This window comes from Miscanthus floridulus, chromosome 16, assembly GCF_019320115.1.
Source record: "Miscanthus floridulus cultivar M001 chromosome 16, ASM1932011v1, whole genome shotgun sequence".
NCBI classification, from domain to species: Eukaryota; Viridiplantae; Streptophyta; class Magnoliopsida; order Poales; family Poaceae; genus Miscanthus; species Miscanthus floridulus.
In genome coordinates this window covers 92,378,971-92,398,779 of record NC_089595.1, presented here as the reverse complement: position 1 = coordinate 92,398,779, position 19,809 = coordinate 92,378,971, and the positions used below count along the sequence as shown (strand labels likewise).

General features: G+C 51.8%; 1 protein-coding gene across 1 annotated transcript; it reads left to right on the top strand.

The window, feature by feature from the left end:
• The first annotated feature begins 584 nt into the window (after window positions 1-584).
• Window positions 585-19,360, top strand: LOC136513348 (O-fucosyltransferase 19-like). Its single transcript, XM_066507344.1, has 8 exons — window positions 585-1,345; window positions 16,427-16,499; window positions 16,588-16,658; window positions 16,738-16,826; window positions 16,955-17,087; window positions 17,203-17,432; window positions 17,574-18,050; window positions 18,207-19,360. Exons 1-8 carry the CDS (start codon window positions 776-778, stop codon window positions 18,409-18,411), a joined length of 1,848 nt encoding a protein of 615 aa, XP_066363441.1. The 5' UTR covers window positions 585-775; the 3' UTR covers window positions 18,412-19,360.
• The last annotated feature ends 449 nt before the right edge of the window (window positions 19,361-19,809 follow it).

The following is a 19,809-nucleotide window of genomic DNA, read 5'->3' as shown; positions in this document are numbered from 1 at the left end:
CCAGTCTTGGTAATAACTGCCCAGCACTGGTCGATCGCGACGGCGAAAGGGACCGACCCGAGACAGTGTAAGTTCACACAAGCATAAACGGATACAGGTCACATGAAAACTTTCCACAGTTCGTTTTTGTGTTTCGGACAAACACAATAGGAGTTCGATCTCCACACTCGGGAGTCGCTTTTCCGTACGTAAAGGTGCTGCACGTATGACATGATGGAAGCCAGAACGTACGCTCCGTGCGGCGAGGCAGTCACGAACTCACGCCGACGCCGACGCCGACGCCGACTCGCATAGGGAGCACCGCACTGTCCGCGCAGGCCTAAAAACAACCGACGGATCTGATCCCCACCTTGCGCGGTCGCTACGTTCCTGAATCCTGACGAGGCGGGCGCTGCCTGCCCTGCCAGCGCTTTCCCTGGCAGACCGTGGCGCACGCTTCGACGATCCGACGCGATCGCACAGCGTCGCCGCGGGCGGGGCTGGGCCTCGGCCCTCGGGCGACTTCGGAGTGCAGACACCTCCTCGCTCGCGCGCGGGCGCGGCGGTTGCCAAGGGCAGGCAGACTGTGCCGAGACAGAGACCGAGCGGGCAGGGCAGTGCGATCGCGAACCAAACCACCACCGGTTTCAGTTGCTATGTCCCGGCCTTTTCTCCCCTTCACTCACTAACCTTACCTTCCTCTAGTCTCCCGCCGCGGGGTCGCTATTCTTAGCCTGACGCGCCTAGCGACGGGCGCGCCCGCGCGGTTAAGCGAGCCCGGGACGCACACGGTTCCATGGCCGCGGCCGCGACGACGACGTCCATGGCAACCACCACCTGCTCGTCCTCGTCCACCACCACCACCAGCCCCGGCCCGCACCGCAGGCGCCAGCACAACGACATCGAGCGCGACGACGACTCTTCCTGCTCCTGCTCCTGCTGCGGCACCGCCGGCGCCGACCACCACTTCCTCCACCACGCCTGCGCGCACGACGACGCCGAGTGCGGCGGCCTCCACGGGCACGGCGCCGCCGCCGCCGCCACGCCGTGCAGCAGCGGGACGAGGGCGCTGCTGTTGGCGCGGAGGAAGCGAGCGGCGTGGGCCGTCGCGGCAGCAGGCGCGGCGCCGCCCCGGACGGCCTGGATGAGGGGCGTCGTGCTCTGCCTCCTCGGCCTCGTCGCGGTCATCGGGTTCCTGGGCTCGCACCTGGGCGGCGGCGGACGACGCGCGGCCACGGGCGGCGATGGCGCCGACGACGGCGGCGGGAGGCTCTTGCACAGGGTGGAGGTGGCCGCCGACGCCGACGTCATGGAGTGGACGGAGGAGAACTTGACGGCCCTTGCGCGCCGCTCGCCTGAGCCGCCGGTGAGTACGTGCGCACCTTACCCTCGCTGTGCCGTTGATCGCTCGCTCGCCGCCCGCCGACTTGTTTTATTACAGCGATCATGCATCAAGCCATGTCAACTTAGTACGCGCGCACCCGTTTTCTCTTTGGGCAATAACCACTCGTGCACGTACTCGAAATTTGAAAAGTGGCCATTAATTGATGCATTACATGCTCCATTTGTGCACCGAAAATAATCAAATTCGGACTTTGATTCGTTGGTCCGTCGTTGTCTGACAGAATATCGTCGGCCCTCCTCGTCGGCCCTCCTCTGAGAGGTATTCCACAAAGATAGATTGATCGATAAAGAAGCGTGAGATCAAAAATAAGAAGGCAACACAGACACACGAGTTAGACGGGTTCAGGCCGTCAGTATGACGTAATACCCTGCTCCTGTAGTCTGTTGGTTTGTATTAGCTATCGTATGATATTGCGTGAGTTTGGAGAGGTCCCTGCCCGCCTTATATAGTCCAGGGAGCAGGATTACAAGTCGGTTAGATCTGAGAGATAACCAGAAAGTAATAATTGATTATAGGAATCTCAGGATCATACATATCCTAACAGATCTCGTAGTATCTTCAGAATATCTTTCCGATGTCTTGCAGAGGGCGCCGAGCAGAGTCGTGTCCCGCAAGGCTTCGTCTTGTGAGCTGGGCCACCCCTGGGGGCGCAGCCCATGTGGTCTGCCGTGGGTATCCGGGGTCGTACACCCCACAGCTAGTTCCCGAGCACCTTGTACCCGTTGTGCAACGCCGTCTTGAGCTCGTCCGAGCAGGTGCGAATAAAGCCGAGCAGTCAGACTCATGGTCCAACCACCGTGATGAGTTGCCGAGCAGCGTGACCTGTCGCCGTGCAGTGTGAACCGTCGCTGAGCAGCGTGACCTATCGCCGAGCAGTGTGACCCGAGTACGGCTTGCCATAAGAGTGTAAGGAGCTCAAGTTCAAAATCAAAAATTTCTTCGCAGTGGACCAAGTGTGCCCACTTAGAGTTCGACCACGGTAGTAGGAGTCAATCTTCTTCTATAGGCATGTAGTCTTCGAGAAAAAATCCAGCACATTCACCGCTAGGTGAAGTGTGCCCACTTAGTCCCCAAGTCTGATAGTAGATGATGTAATCATATGATGCCAGGGTCAGAAAGTAGAAGAATAGTAAAAAAACCAGCCGAGCAGACAGCCAGTTCCTGGGCGTGGCCTAAAAAGAGACAAAGCACATTCACCGCAAGGTGAAGTGTGCCCACTTTGTCCCCGAGCCTGACAGTAGGTGACGCAGTCACATGGTGCCAGGGTCAGAAACAAAAAAACAATCAAAGACCAGCCGAGCAGGCAGCCAGTCCTCGAGCTGCAAATAGAGATCGGAGGAATCAAATCGTGGAGAAAAAACCAGGGTAACGGTTGTACAGTGTCGGTTACTGAGCCTCAATAAATGGTAGAGAAGTCGGCGATTATTCGGCGAGTAGCAATTGATAGCGGCGCTAAATGGGTGACGCGGGCTGCGGTTGCGCAAGAGCCCACGTTATGGCCCACCTTGCTGTTACGGAGGATTCGGAGCGGCGCAAATCGCGGGAACGGTTTCCCAAAAACCCTCGACTGCGAAGAGGCGGGGAAAATGCTTTATAACTGCGCCGCCGCCACTCGGGCTCCCATCTTTGCCACTTCGTCTTCCTCCAAAGCTCTCACATTTCTAGATTCGCATCCACAGTAACCTCCGCTACCAAACCCTAATCGATTCCGAGGGATGGCGCTGAAGAAGGGAAACACCAAATCGAAGAAGACGAGCCCGAAGAAAGCGGGAACCGAAGCACGGCATGATGAAGAGTGGGTGGCGTTGCGTATGGGAGAAGCGAAGTTGAACAGACTGGTGGAAGTTGGCGTTCTCCCTGACTGCATAACCGCCAGATGGTGGCCAGCCCTTGGTGAGCCCTTCCCAATGCCTAACACCGATGAAGTTTTAGTCTTTGAAGATTATTTGTAGCGTGGGTTGGGATTTCCTGTTCACCCATTCCTTAGGGATTTGATGGAGTTTTGGGTGGTCAGTTTGTGCAATCTCCACCCAAATACCATATTGCACATCTCAATCTTTATCCATTTCTACAAGTCGTTTCTAGGGGTTCTGCCGCATTTCAACCTCTTCAGACACCTATTCTGGTTGAAGAAGAAAGGCAGCGGTGGCTCCAAGGTGGTCGGCGACGTCTACTTGCAGCTCCAGGATGGAATGGCCAACGAGTATATCAACGTACCGCTGAGCATTTCTTTGAAAGGGTGGAATTCCAAATGGTTCTACATGAAACAGAGCCATCCTGCAATCCGCTGCGACGTCCACCATATCCCAGAGAACTAGAGGAGCTGGTCGGAGAAACCGAACAGTGCTAAAATGGAACAAGTGACGGAGCTCCTCGACCTGATTAGAGGCGTGGAAATTAGAGGCGGACTGGTGGCAGCAAGCTTCATAGTGAGCCACGTCCAGCCCTGTAAGGAGAGGGCCCACCCGGGTTTTGACTACAGAGGTGATGACGACGGGACCTGGGAGAGGCCGCAACGTCTGACAAAGAAGGATGTCATGGGGCGGGCCGTAGAGCTATTCGCTTCCAACATTTTGCTCGTCTGGCCAAAGCAAACGAGAGCCTTCAATTGCTCATATCCGCCCCCGGAGGTAATCATCTTGATTTGTATTCCCAAGACTTTTAATCCTAAAACATCAACCAGCTGTGAACTAATTTACTTATGCAAAGATCCATTCGCAGAAGAGAGCAGTGTATTTCTCCGGTGTTCCGAGGGTTGATTGGCCGAGGGGAGTAGATGTCCGGCGATCAGCTCGTTCTGAAGAAGATGTGGTTAGCACCTCATCAAAATCTAGAGGCACCGACGCTGTTCGGACGGAGACTTCGCCCCTGGTGATGGAGAAAGTACAGGGAAAGAGGGTAGCGGCAGACGAGCCAGCCCAGAAGAAGAGAAAAATGGCAGCTACCGCTCCTCGCAAATGGGGCGGCATCTCGCTTGGTGGCGACCAGACCACTCGACCGCGAAGGACCGCGATGCTCGAGTGGTCTGATGACGACGAAGATCCAGTTGCTCCTCCTCCGAGCACCCAAGCACCTCCAAGAAGTACACACATGGAGGAGCAACCAAGGGGATGCGAAGAAGTCCCCGAGCATCAGGCGACAGAGGTTCCTGCTGGGCAGGAAACGGGAGTCCTCGAGCAGCAGATGGAGCAAAGGCCGACTATGGAGGAGGTGAGACCTTTACCCTAGGATAAGGAGGTCAACCCCGCAGTAGCGCCTGGGGGCTCGGGCAGGCATCGTCGATTCAAAAAATTGCACCGGTAGACCAAACGGTTAGTATTCTCGTGTTGGAGTTACTATGCTATCTTGTCTTAGTTGTTTTGTCGCTTGACCAGATGATCTGATGTAGTGCAAGGCAAACGGAGGACCTAGACCCGTCCGAGCAACCTCGGGCTAATTCCGGAGTGGAGGTAACGCCGTTAGCTCCCATGCCGGGTCCCCGGGTGCTCGGTAGCTAGTGGAAGATTTAACCACTGCTGCGGGAGGACTTGGACATGGCGAGAGGTCGACACCGGCGGGGAACGAGTCGGCGACAATACCTGAAGCGACGGTGGTTGCTGCTGGAGCCAGCAAAACACCAGAGTCTAGGTCGACCGAACCGATGGCCCCCTCCGAGCTAAAGGCTCCCCCGGAGGCGTCATAGGGCATGGTCGGGCCCTTTGTCCAGCCACAGAGCCCCCCGATAGTTTCTCCCGCTGCTGCGGAAGAAGAGGACAAGGTGGAGGAGATCGTTCGCGCTGAACCCCAAACCCAATCCGTCCGAATCCACCACAGGCGTGGTGATGAGGTGGTGGTTGTGGACGAAGAAGACACCCCCAAGGAGATAAGGAGGCTGAAATCTGCCCTCGCCGGAGTAGTAAAACAAATCAAGGTTAGTATTGAATCCGGATCATTCGTTGTTGACGTTGGAGATCGAATACCATTATTATCCTTGTGAATTTTAGGGAATAAAGTGGACTGCCGAGCAGCGGCATCAGTTAATAAAGAGGATGGAGCCCCTCGCCGAGGAGAACCAAAAACTCAAAGAGGCGATAAAACTCTCGGAGAAACACACTCAGAGGGCCCTACGCGAGCGAGACCTTGCTGAATCCAATGCGCGGGACTTGGAGCACTAGAAGGGAGTCTTGTCTGAACATCTGGTGATTGCAAAAGAACAACTATGGAGCAAGTCCGAGCAGCTGGCCACTGCCTCCACACAACTGAAGGATGCTACCGAGCATTTGGAACAGCTGCAGAAAATCTCTGAATAGAAGAAAGGTACGTGTGATCGACGAAAGTGCTCTGTAGAGTTGAATACGCTTACTTTTGGTGCTAATTGTTGTACTTGTAGAACAAGATGTAGAGCTCGGCCAGCTGCGCCAGGCCCTCGAGCAACTCCGAGAGGAGAAGGCGAAGGAGACAGGGCGAGCTAGCAAACTAGCCGAGGAGTTGAACGGTGAGTATTCCCTAGTAGGAGTTACCGCTGAAGTAACTTCCTCGCATGATGGAACTTTGTAATGCTTGCAGACTATCGTCAGAGGGTCAAGGCACAATTCGATGTGCTAGAGCAGGACGCCCGGACCTAAAGGGACAAGTTCGACACCATGGTTGCCAGAATCAAACTAGTGCTCGACTGCGTTGAACTAGAAGTGGCTCCTTAGCCTGATGGCAGGCCGCCACGCTCGGACATTGTCATCGAAAGGTGCAAGACGACGTGGGAGAGCTTCAAGGGCTTCAACCGTGACGTCGTTATTACCGCCGCTACCCACACCCTTGCTGTGGTTCGATCCCACTATCCAGCCACTGACCTTCAGGTGATAGGGGGCGGGTTCACAGAAGGACTAAGCAAAGCGGAGACCCAGCAGCTCGAGGATGAGGTGGAGGAAGCAGCGAAGAAGTTGGCAAGCGATATAGACCTGTTCAGCGAAATGGATGGCGATGGCGAGGTACAATGATCCGCCTGGCGGATATCACCTGTAATTTCAGGATAGTGTAGTGAAAACGTGCGAAGGTGTAAAAACACTTAAATATTATAAGGTGCATGTGTATGCGGTTAGATTGTACTTTGGCGAAAAAAATCTTCATAGGTTTAACCACGTAATGTAAGTAGAGTCCGAGCAGTTGGCTCGCTATTGACCCATATGGCCTCGGCTAGCCTGTAGTCCATGGCGTCGAGCGCGGAGCCCGTGCACACGTAAGAGGAACAAACATGACCAAGGAACCGCAGCCGTCCGCCCATGATGCAGGGCACGGAGCCCATAGCACGTATAGGGAGAAATCAGAAACTGGGTCTTCTCCATAGAGAAAAGAACGGGACGTGTGTTGCACGTTAGTTATCAAGATAACTTGGAGATACAGGTAATATAAATGGCGTCTAAGCAATGCATTCTATGCTGAACTCTCGGCCTTGGCTAACCCATAGTCCAAAACATCAAGCGTGGAGCCCGTAGACGTGTAGGACAAATAGGCGTGACCAAGGAACCCTAGCCGACCATCCATATCGCAGAGCGCGGAGCCCGTAGCATGTATAGGGAGAGATCGGAGACTGGGTCTTCTCCGAAGAGAACAGAAAAGAAATTATGTTGCTCGCCAATCAGCGAAATATCTTGGAGGTTTGGAGAAAAGTGTTCGGCGATTTGGAGAAAAAACATGGCAAAATTCATTGGCGATTTAGAGGAGACATGCTCGGCGATTTTGGAGAAAACGTGTTCGGCGATTTTGGAGAAATCTTTCGGTGATTTTGGAGAAAACGGGTTCGGCGATTTTGGAGAAAACGTGTTCGGCGATTTTGGAGAAATCTTTATGCGATTTTGGAGAAAACGGTTTGGCGATATCGCTGGAGATTTGGAGGAACGTGGTCGGCGCAGTTATGGTGATTATGTATTGGAGTTCGTTATGAAGTAGCATAGAGCTCGGCGACCGTGATTTGATGTTAAACCACAATAGAGATAAAATGGAGACAAGTTATGGAGACCAAAACTTTATTCAATATAAAAGTGGAGAGTACATATCTAGAGCGTTTCAAGGATAGAAACATATAAGGTGTTCGATGTGCCACGAGTTGGGAACATCGACTCCTTCTAAGTCACTTAGGGGATAAGACCCTAGTCGGGTAACCTCTCTGACGACATAAGGCCCTTCCCAAGGGGAAGAGAGCTTGTGCATCCCTTTAGTTTTTTGTTTTCTGCGGAGAACGAGATCACCGACAGCAAATGAACGACCTTTGACGTTTCGGTTGTAGTACTTCCGCAAGCCTTCCAGATATTTAGCTGTGTGAACGCAGGTGATTAGGCGTTCTTCCTCGGCGCTATCGACGTCCTCTGTCTGAACAGCTATGGCCTGCTCTTCATCATACTTTTCCACCCTAGGTGCTCAGGAGGCAATGTCCGCTAGTAGTATGGCTTCTGAGCCGTAGATCAAGAAGTATGGAGTCACGCCAGTGCTGCGACTAGCTTGAGTACGTAGTCCCCAGACTACAGCTGGAAGCTCCTTGAGCCATCTGCCCGGGTGCTTTTCTTCTTTCTAATATAGTCATTTTTTGAGGGCATCAAGGATCATGCCGTTCGCCCGTTCGACCTGGCCATTGGCTCTTGGATGGGCAACGGAGACATATTTAACGAAGATGCAACGGTCTTTGTAGAAGTCCTAGAAGTGATGGCCAGTAAATGTAGTTCTGAGGTCGGTGATGATGCTGTTTGGGAGGCCAAATCTGTGGATGATATCTTCGAAGAGCTCGACTGCTTTCTTCACAGTAGCCGAGACGAGCGGTTTATATTCAATCCACTTGGAGAACTTGTCGATGGCGACATATACGTACCGGAAACCACCTGGTGCTAGTTTGAAGGGCCCGATCATGTCTAGTCCCCAGCATGCGAAGGGCCAGGAAGCTGGGATGGTTTGTAGCTCTTGCACCAGCACGTGTATTTGCTTAGCAAAGAATTAGCATCCTTCACAACGTCGAACGAGGTCTTCTGCATCAGTGACGGCTGTGGGCCAATAAAAACCAGCTCGGAAAGCCTTGTCGACTAGTGTTCTTGAGGCCGCGTGGTTGCCGCCGGAACCAGAGTGAATTTCGAGAAGTAGCTTTACTCCCTCCTCTTGGGTGATGCATTTCTGCAGTATCCCTTCCTTGGCACTTTTCCTCATCAAGTTGTTGTCCACCAGCACGTAATGCTTGCTTCGACGAATTAGGCATTCGGTTTTAGTCTTATCGGTAGGTACCTCGGCACTGGTGAGGTACTTGATGAATTGCTCCCTCCAATCGGCGGCCGGCGAAGCTACTATAAGCACCAGTTGCTTGCCGGGGGGGGGACTTCCTCAACTTCCTTATCTTCTTTGATGGATGGCACCAGGAGATCCTGAATGAAGACCCCCAGTGGGATTGCGGCGCGAGAAGAGCCCAACTTGGATAAGTGATTGACGAGCTGATTTTGGTCGCGTACCATATGATGGTACTCGATGTCGTAGAATTTTCCTTCAAGCTTCCTTATTTCGGTGTAATATGCGTCCATCTTCTCGCTGGAGCAGGACCAGTCTTTGTTAAGCTGGTTAATGACCAGCGCAGAATCCCCGTACACCATGAGGCATTTGACGCCAAGCTCGATGGCTATACGAAGTCCATGGAGACATGCTTCATATTCGATGGCATTCTTGGAGGACATAAAGTGTATCTAGAGAATGTATCGGAGCTTATCATTGCTTGGCATAATGAACAGAATGCCCGCTCTAGCACTATTGATGTTAAGAGTGCCGTCGAAGTACATCACCCAATGCTTGGGGCAAGTGGCAGCGATAGGTTCTTGAATCTCTATCCACTCAGCGATGAAATCAGTGAGCGCCTGCGACTTGATGGTAGGCCTGCTTCTAAATTCAATGGAGTAAGTACCAAGCTCAACAACCCACTTGATGATGCGGTCATTAGCCTCCTTGTTGCGAAGAATGTCCCTCAGAGGAAACTCAGTGACCACGGCGATCTTGTAGTAGTCGAAGTAGTGTCGAAGCTTGCGCGACGTAATTAGGATTGCATATAACAGCTTTTGTACCTGAGGATAATGAGTTTTGGGCTCATTAAGTACCTCGCTTATAAAGACACTGGACGTTGCACCTTGTAGGCGTGCTCAACTTCCACACGTTCGACGACAATAGCTGTGCTGACGATGCGGGAAGTGGCGGCGATGTAGATCAGTAGAGTTTCATCTGGTCATGGCGCTGTCATGATCGAAGGCTTTGTTAAAAATAACTTGAGTTGCTCAAAAGCTATGTCTGCTTCCTTCGACCAGGAGAAGCGTTCAGAGGCCTTGAGGAGCTTGAAGAAAGGCAACCCTTTTTCGCCGAGGCGTGATATGAAGCGGCTTAAGGCGGCCATGCAGCCTGTAAGCTTCTGTATATCCTTGACACATGTCGGTTATTTCATGTTGGTGATGGCGAAGACCTTGTCAGGGTTAGGTTCGATGCCTCAAGCACTACAATGTAGCCTAGCAGTATACCGGATGGAACTCCAAAGATGCACTTTGAAGGGTTCGACTTCCATCGGTACTTGTTCAAGTTGGCAAAAGTTTCCTCAAGGTCGGCGATAAGATTGTCGACGGCTTTGGTCTTGACGACCACATCATTGATGTAGGCTTCGACGTTGCGGCTGATCTGTTGGTCGAGGCACGTCTAGATAGCCCTTTGATAGGTTGCTCCGGTGTTCTTGAGTCCGAAGGACATGGTTGTGTAGCAGTAAGCACCAAAGGGCGTGATGAACGATGTCTTGATCTGATCTTCTTCCTTCAAGGAAATCTGGTGATAGCCAAAGTAACAGTAAGGAAGGAGAGCAATTCGCAGCCAGCGATGGAGTCTACAACCTCATCTATCCGAGGTAAGCCAAAGGGGTCTTTAGGGCAGTGCTTGTTAAGATTAGTATAATCAACACACATTCTCCATTCTTTATTCTTTTTTCGAACGAGAATAGGGTTTGCCAACCAATCTAGATGATACACTTCTTTTATGAATCCAGCAGCTAAGAGCCATTTTATTTCTATCCTAATAGCCTTCTTCTTGTCTAGTGCGAATCGGCGGAGTTTCTGCTTGGTCGGTTTGGCGGTCAGCGAGACATTCAAGGAGTGCTCGATCTTCTCCCGTGGTACCCCTGACATGTCTGTAGGTCTCCAAGCAAACACGTCGGCATTGGCACGTAGGAAGGAGACGAGCGTGCTTTCCTATTTGGGATCAAGGTGAGCCCAAATCTTCATGGTCTTGGAGGGATTGTCGAGGCCGAGGTCGACCTCCTTGACTTCCTTTGACTTACCGGAGGCACGAGCAGGCTACAGCTCTAGGATCTCCATGTCTTTGGCAGACACCAACTTAGCTTCGGTGACCACGCTAGCCATCTGGATGGAGAGGTTGGTAGCTTTAGCGAGGGCAAGACTCTCTGTCTCACAAGCGTCGGCGATGGTGAGGTTGGCCCGTAGGGCCAAGACTCCAGCAGGCGAAGGCATCTTCAGCACTAGATAGGCGTAGTGCGGCACGACCATGAACTTGGCCAGAGCTGGCCGACCAAGTATGGCATGGTAGGCGGTGTCGAAGTCGGCGACATAGAAGTTGATATGTTCGACGTGGTAGTTGCTTGCCGTGCCAAACTAAACTGGTAGGGTAATCTCTCTAAGCGGTTTGGAGGCCCTGCCTAGCACCATACCCCAAAAGGTGGAGTCAGAAGATGTGAGATTTGACAAACCAAGACCCAGCACTTTTAGGGCTCCGACGAAGAAGAGATTCAGAGCGCTCCCACCATCAACGAGCACTTTTCTGAAGAGTACCTTCTGTACGGTTGCGTTGAGGACAAGGGGAAAATGCCCTATGTAGGAAATATCCGCCCACTGGTCGGCCTTGCTGAAGGTGATGGGGACCTCGGACCATGGGCGATAGATGGGGTTAGCGGTGGCGTCTTTCGTAGTGACGGAGAGCACCCGCCGTGCTGCGAGCCTCCGCTCTCTTCTGCTCTTAGTGGAGGCGAGGCCCCCGAAGATGGTGGCGACCACCTTATCGTGGTCCTAAAAGGTATTATTGTTGCCCCCAGGTGGTCGGCGACCTCCAGCTCCATTGTTGGCGTCGTCGTCGAGCCTCTTGTCCTGGAACTCCTTAGCCAAACCAATGTAGTCCTTCATCTTGTGTTTGACGTTCTTGTGAAGAGGGCAAGGGCCATCGAGGATCTTTTGGTACTGTTTGTAACATCCAGTCCCGACATACATGGCCCAGGCCCACTCTTCCTAGGAGTGGTCCCACCCGCGTAGCAACCCGCTTAAACTTTCGTCCTCGCTTCGTTCAAAACGGTTAACCAAAGGTTACTACGCGTCCCTGGCCCTGGTATTTAAGTCGATCCGGTGAATTCAGAGTTTCCGGTATGGTACTAACTGGTTGCGCAGTGTTTTTTCCGCGGTGCCACAGTAACCCGTGAACAGTACAACCGAATTCGGCCGGTCCATTTTTTGGATGACCAGTGCTCGGTGTACAGTACCCCGAAGTTCGGATGCTACAGTAACCGGCCCATGTTCTGCTGCAGTGCCATCGGTCCATGACTAGATTGAATTGGGCCCACTTTGGCCCATTAGGATGTTACAATCATCCCCCCTAAAGATTCGACGTCCCCGTCGAATGCCAGATCAGCTTACCCTTTCGGGACATTTAATCCAGGATCCTCCTCTCTTCAACACGTTTGTGTGGCCCCATGCCGTGCATGTGTATGCCATGCCGTGTCCACGACGGGCCCACGCACACACACACAACATGCCCGCGCAGTCGTCCCCACGTGCCCATGAAACCTCGAGAGTCGGCTCTGATACCAAATGTAACGTCCAGTCCCGACATACATGGCCCAGGCCCACTCTTCCTAGGAGTGGTCCCACCCACGTAGCAACCCGCTTAAACTTTCGTCCTCGCTTCGTTCAAAATGGTTAACCGAAGGTTACTACGCGTCCCTGGCCCTGGTATTTAAGTCGATCCGGCGAATTCAGAGTTTCCAGTATGGTACTAATTGGTTGCGCAGTGTTTTTTCCGCGGTGCCACAGTAACCCGTGAATAGTACAACCGAATTCGGCCGGCCCATTTTTGGATGAATAGGGCTCGGTGTACAGTACCCCCGAAGTTCGGATGCTACAGTAACCGTTCCATGTTCTGCTACAGTGCCGCCGGTCCATGACTGGATTGAATTAGGCCCACTTTGGGCCATTAGGATGTACACTGTTCATCATAGTTTGCGCTTGGCGTGAGGTTGACTGACGATGGCGACTATGTGTTTTGGCCGGCGGCGGCGATTTGGGCCAGGCCTGGGTCCTCCTATCCGATCATGGCCGCTGTCGCGATGGTAGCTACGGTCGTCGGGGCAGTGGTCGCTGTGGCGCCGGTCATCGGGGCGGTCGTCATAGCGGTGAGACGAGCGATGAGTGCCTGCATCCTCGTTGAAGCGCGCCTTGGCTTCCTCAGCGTCGGCGTACTGATTGGCCATAGTTATCATTTCGCCGATGCCGGTGGGCGGCTTGCAGTTGAATTTGGAGCGAAGCTCGCGATGGTGGAGTCCTCAGATAAAGGCGGTGATGACCTCAGCTTCTGTGATGTTGGGAATAGAGTTCCTCATCTCGGAGAAACGTCGGATCTAGCTGCGGAGGAGCTCGAACGGCTTTTGGTTGATACGACTGAGATCATGCTTGGTGCCGGGTCGAGTACACGTGGCCATATAGTTATTGGTGAAGACTTTCTTCAGCTCTTCCCAGGATCCGATGGAGTCTGGCGCAAGGCTGGTAAACCAGCTCATTGCGGGTGGCATGAGCATGACGGGAGATAATTCGCCATGACACTGGTATCTCCTCCGACGGCACGGACAACAGTGGCGTAAGCCTATAGCCACTGTGTCGGGTTCATTCTTCCCTCATAGGGCTCGACCCCAGTGATCTTAAAACCGCGGGGCCACCAAAGTGTTCGGAGTGCCCTTGTGAAAGCTGGAGGCCCCTCATGGTTGTCGACACCGTCGTCCACAGCGTTGCGGTCAGGGATAGGCTCGAGGGCTGAGTCCGGGTTGCCGTACTCCTGGCGGCGACGCACTTCATCTTCATGGCGACCGAAGCGACGTTGCTCAATACGCCTCACACATCCCGGAGGTTGCTGAGGTGCACTCAAGCGTCCTATTCGACCTCCTGGTCGTGTTGGCGATGGTGTTCAGCGCGATGACCCCCGGCTCCCCCCCAGAGAGGTAGCAACTGGTCGACGAAACGGCTTTGACTGGGGCGGCGATTGGATCTCGGCGCAGCTGATCGGTGAATCGTGCTCGTAGAGCACGAAGGTCTTTGATCCTCGCGAATCTCATTGACCTGACAGTGATCCGCTTTAAGCATGGCAGCGATCTTGGCGAGCTCGGGCGTTTGAGGGAAACGAGCGAGCTCATTGGCGGCTACTGCCAGATTGGTACTTGGAGTCTTGAAGACGTCGTGGTCGTCAACGCGGAGAAATTCTTGGTCGAGGTCGCGGTGGAGCGGGAGCGGTCTTCCTTGTGAATCGAGCCAATTATTCCGAGCAGCCTCAGCCCTCGCAATGGCTGCCTCGTTTTCTCTGCGATGCGCGCGGTTGACGTTCCGATTCTCCCGAGCAACGCGCTCCTCCTCGATTTCACCATTCTGAGGAGGGTTGTCGATGCTGACGTTGAAGATCGCACCACCTCGGAAGGGTGGAAGGAAAAGTTGCTCGAAGAAGGTTTCGGCGAGGGTCTCCGTAGAGCCCTGAGACTCAGAGCCCGGAGTTTCTTCTGGGATGGTCTGGAGGGGCACCCCGGGGCTCCGGCCTAAGTGTAGCATGTTGACGGCTGGCGAAAGCTGGACGACGACCTGGACGGCGAGTTTGCCTCTCAGGGCGTGTTGGTAAGCGGCGGCGGCGTTGGTGAACCCGAAGGGTGAGGCCGTAACCCCTGTAGTTTCCCGAGCAGCCTCCGATAGATCTGGATCGGAGGGTGGTCGGCGCTGAACCAGAGTGTCCAGAGCCGACTCGACGATGGAGAGACAACCGGCGAGCTTCAGTCCGACCCGATCGATGGATTCGATCAGATCGTCGTTGTTGATCTGCCTCCTCTAGTAGCCAGGAAGCGGACGGCGAGTTATTGCTGAAGGAGACCTCAGAATCGGCTCCGAGATCGGATCTGCAGTTGCAGGTGCAGGGGTGGTCGGCGCAGAACCGATCTGCCCCGGCTCGAGGAGCTCTCCGACTCCGTCAGCGTTGATGACCCATGAGATGGATCCGACCGTGAAGATCTGGCCGGGCTGCGGAAGGGGCGAAGAGCTTGCGGAAAAAACCATCTTGTTCGACAAGGAAACAACACGCACACCCCTACCTAGCGCGCCAACTGTCAACAGAATATCGTCGGCAGTCCACCGAGGGGTATCCCGCGATGGTAGATTTGTCGGTGGGGGTGCGCGTAAACAGGAACCGGACGGTGACACAAGGCGCAGAGACAACGATTTATACAGGTTCGGACTGTCTGATCGACGTAATACCCTACGTCCTGTGTCTTTGGTGTATTGTATTGATCTGGACGACCAAGTAGCTTGTCCGCTAGGGGACCCCTGCCTCTCCTTATATACTCTGGAGGGACAGGGTTACAAGAAAAGTAGCATTTTTGGTACTATACAATATCTTGCGGTTCACGCCGAGCAGCGCCGTGCACGCCTTGATCTTGTGGGCTGGGCCACCTTTGATGGTGCGACCCATGTCTTGTCTCGTGGATACCGGGGACCATACCCCCACAGTCGGAGTTTCATGGTTCCCATTTTGGGACGTACGGAGTATCATAATTCGTCGCTGTTGAAATCAGCTTCAGGCATTCCAGTAAGTCAAAATTGGCATAAAACCAGAAATACGGAAAAAATGAGGTGCCCAAAAGTTTTTTTTTGTGGGGGTGGGGGGGGGGGGGGGGGGGGGGGGGGCATGAAACAGCCATTCCAAGTCAAATTCGCCTATAAAAATTGGTAATTCAAAAAAACGTGGTGCCAAAATGTTTAATGTTTGCGAGAATAAGTTCTAAACAGAAAGCACAACTGCTTGACAGCTTGAGAGAAATGATAAAGGGAGATGTTTCTTCCATTCTCTGAAAAAGAGAGGAGCTTTTGGATCACTGCTCGTCGCGGTATGAAGTATTCATATGGGAGAAAATGATTGGTGATAAGGACAGCGATTCATTCCACCAGTATTTGTTGCTAGCCTGAGTCACTGGAACCACAAGAACACGCGGTACATGACGTGAGTTCCAGAGTTCAGGAGCAAGGCAGCTGTTTATCTCTGTGCTTTTGTGTTTTCTCGAAAATGGTTTTCGTGTTCTTTGTTGTATTTCACCGTCATTACATGCGAGATACATCACTATATTTCTTCACATCTGGTCGTTTTTTTAGATATTGAGGTCCAGTTGGACCTGAAAAAAAATGTTTAGAGCGCATTGGGTTGGTGTCATCGAGGTTGCTTTCCATTGTAATTGTCAAACTTTCAAGTAAGAAAACAAAGAAGGGTTAAGCGGATAAGTAACAGATATTTTAGCCAACTCCATTTAATTTCTTATTTAAAGAAAAGAATTATTCCTAACCTTCCACTAAAAGTTTTGTGGAATTTGTTATTTTGCCATGTTAAACCGCTATCACGGCGTCCTTAAAAATTCAGCGTGCTGATAATATTGGGAAATCAGAATTTGCAATATTATACATAACATCATCGTGGAAAGATGAATTAAAATCCAATGAGGCCCGAAGGTGTGGCTTTGCAATACTCGTCTTGTAAAGTGGTGACTTAATTTGGTAGGGACAACAAGCTTCAGTTCAGGAAAGTTTTGGTACCCTGCCAGAGTCCGCCAGAAAAGCTATCTAGTGTTCGTATTCAGCCAAAAATTCACATGCACGATTCATAAAAGCAAGGCATTCATTCAGATTCCATGCCATGCTCACCTTGACTTCACTTTTTATGTTATAATAAGAACTAGATGTGCTTGATGTACTGAAGTTCCCTTTCGAACACGGACAGATATCTGAGATATGGATGAAACCAGACAGTGAGGGTTACAGCCAGTGCATTGAACGGCCGAAGAATCACCGCAGTAATTTCCTCCGGTCCATCTTTTGCTTTTGTTTCCTTTCAGCTTCAGATTCAGCTACACTTTCTTAATCAGGACATGCTTGCTTCAGGGAAAAACAATGCAACTGTCGGTTACCTGATCGTTGATGCAAACGGTGGCCTGAACCAGATGAGAATGGGAGTACGTATACATTTGTGCTAATGTCATGGCAATGTCTTTCAGCTAACTCTCATTAATTCCGTCACAATTATTCTTACAGATAAGTGATATGGTTGCAGTGGCGAAGATCATGAACGCATCGCTGGTGATCCCTACTCTGGATCATCAGTCATTCTGGACTGACCCAAGGTCAGTAACTCTTATATAGCTGCTCTGAAATGAATCGACCTGAAGAAGAAACTGCAAGTAGTCAGACTGACGATTAGTATTTTTGATGATATATATATATATATATATATATATATATATATATATAGTGATTTCAAAGACATATTCGACGTCGATCACTTCAAGGAGTCATTGAAGGAAGACATTGTGATCGTGGATTCCCTCCCACCAGATTACAGAAGTGTGAAGCCGTACGTGAGAGCACCCACCTCCTGGTCCAGGGTACGAGTCAACACTTGTTGGTTCTACTGGATTGCTTAGAGAAATTTCAGGCGTGTGATGAGTAAGAATAACTGAATACTGAATAGGCTGATGGATCGTCAGCTCCGTTTTCCAGGCTTCCTTCTACAGAGACTTTGCCAAAATCCTGAGGAAGTTCAAAGTGGTGAGGTTTACGCACACGGACTCGCGGATCGTGAACAATGGCCTCACTCCTTCTCTGCAAAAACTTCGGTGCCGCGCGAATTACAAGGCGCTCCAGTACAGGAAGGAGATCGAAGAGCTCGGCAACACTCTGGTTGATCGCCTGAGAAATGGGTCCGAGCATTACATCGCGCTTCACCTGAGGTACGTAGCTGAAACTTCACTTTCAGCGTTCATTCAGTGATCGGCTGATCACGCGATTTTAAATTTTCATCGAAGAGATTATTATCCGCAGCTGCAGATCAATCAATGAATGAACTTCCATTGATTTGACTTAATCGTCAGGTACGAGAAGGACATGCTGGCCTTCACCGGGTGCAACCACAACCTGACGCTGCATGAGGCAGCGGAGCTGACGGACATGCGGTTCAAGGTGCGGCACTGGAAGGAGAAGGACATCAACAGCGAGGAGAAGCGGCTGCAGGGCGGGTGCCCCATGACGCCCCGCGAGGCGGCCGTGTTCCTCAAGGCCATGGGGTACCCCTCCACCACCAAGATCTACATCGTGGCCGGCGAGATCTACGGGGCGCACAGCCTGGACGCGCTCAAGGCCGAGTACCCCAACATCCACACGCACTACAGCCTCGCCACGGTGGACGAGCTGGAGCCGCTGGAACTGTACCAGAACAGGCTCGCCGCCGTGGACTACATCGTGGCCCTGCAGAGCGATGTGTTCGTGTACACGTACGACGGCAACATGGCAAGGGCCGTGCAAGGGCACAGGAGATTTGAAGGCTTCAGAAAAATCATAAACCCTGACAGGTCCGGCCTTTCTTTTCCCTAGAATATATAGTTTGGAATGCAGAAATTTGCCTGAAGATAGTACAATCCCCACAATCTCGCCAAATTTACACGTTTCAGAGACGACGTTAGATCTTGATTCTAGAACCTGATGAAACATTTTTCTTTTGTTTGTAGGCTGAAGTTTGTGGAGCTTATTGACAAGCTGGATGAAGGTTCTATGTCCTGGAGTGAGTTCAAGATTGTGGTGAGGAAGCACCATGAGAATAGACTCGGAGGTCCGTATGAGAGATTGCGAGGTGCAAGTCCAAGGCAGGAGGAATACTTCTACTCAAATCCGATGCCCGGGTGCCTCTGCAAAATGGTTGAGAGGAGTAGATGATATGGATTCAAAAAGTAGATGATATGGATTTATCTGGATTCAATTGAAATTGTTCAGTCTTAGAAACATACCGACAGCTTCAGCAGCTGGAGCATGGATGGAGATGAACCTTCCTCCGCATGGCAGGGATCACCCCGGTGAGGGAGAGCTAGCAAACTGACTGATACTAGCAGTTTCAATCATTTTCCTAGGCTGACAGACAACACATGCAGCTGACTAGCTGAGGTCTGGAGAGGGCAGAGTGCAGAATGTGAGAAGTGCATTGTCAAAGAGTTGTAAAAAAGCAAGGAATGCAGGTGCAAGTAATAGGACGAGTCTGAATGGAAAAATGTTTCACAGTGGCTGCTGTTTGTAGTTCTTGGTATTTCCAATTAATTCGGTTTAGAAGGTACCATACCTTTGGATGGATTCATCATTACCTCTTCTTCTTAAGAATAATGTATAATGCTCTCTTTGTAGGCCTCTTGAACCAGATGTGTACATAGTAAAGAATGAACAACTGATAGTTTTGGAGTAGTTTAGTTCCCACGAAAAATCCATGTAATCCTATCTAAGAACCTGTTGACATATCGCCATCAATTACAAAGGCAACAGAGTGTACAGCAGCAGAAAATATTCCCAAATTTCACAAGAGTATACCACCTCAACCTCTTCTTCTTCCTCTAGTATACCACCTCCTTTGTAAGATGCTCCGGTCGCTTATATCAGAGTCATTTAATCCCCACCACCAGCAGTAGTAGCCATGGTGACTGACGAGCAGCTAGCTATGCTCTTGGTTGCTTTGGAGAGCAAGCGGAAGACACGACGTGGTTCGTGAGTGCCTGGCCACGGTGCAGCGGGTGGCGAAATCCGCATCCACGATCAACGCTGCCACCGACCATGACCTCACTGGATCAGCCTCCGGCAAGCTGGCAACCATGACCACGGCATCCTCATTGGCTTCCTCCACCTCTACGCTAGCACCAGAAGCAACCATCACCAACCCTGTTGCAACACCCGAGCTTTCTCTGATGGCGCACACCAAGTGTTCGATGCCAGGTTCCTACAATGCTACTCGCGTTCTGGTGTCTGCGGCAACATCCTCGGCACCGTCAACGGTTTCTTTGGAGTCCACTCCTTGCCAGGCAGTTGCTCGGATCATCCCCATCGCCACCATCGACTACCAGACTGTCACACGTTCCAGGTGTTGGACGCCAGACAGTGTCAAGCAAGAGGTTGCGTCACTTTGCAACCAACCTACCTGTCATGATGCCTGCAAAAGTATTTGATGCTGTGCCATGCTCCAACGAAGCCAGTCTCCAGTCCACTACTTTTGAAATACTGCCTTCTAGATAGCAAGAGCAAAATGGTCAGTACATGGTTACTGCAGAGCCACTATATTTGTTTGAGGAAATTGCT

Coding starts and splice junctions, on each gene's coding strand:
- LOC136513348 (XM_066507344.1), top strand. CDS start 776: ATGGCCGCGGCCGCGACGACGACGTCCATGGCAACCACCACCTGCTCG. Junction 16,500..16,587: donor ACGGCCGAAGAATCACCGCA/GTAATTTCCTCC, acceptor TGCTTGCTTCAG/GGAAAAACAATGCAACTGTC. Junction 17,433..17,573: donor TACATCGCGCTTCACCTGAG/GTACGTAGCTGA, acceptor CTTAATCGTCAG/GTACGAGAAGGACATGCTGG.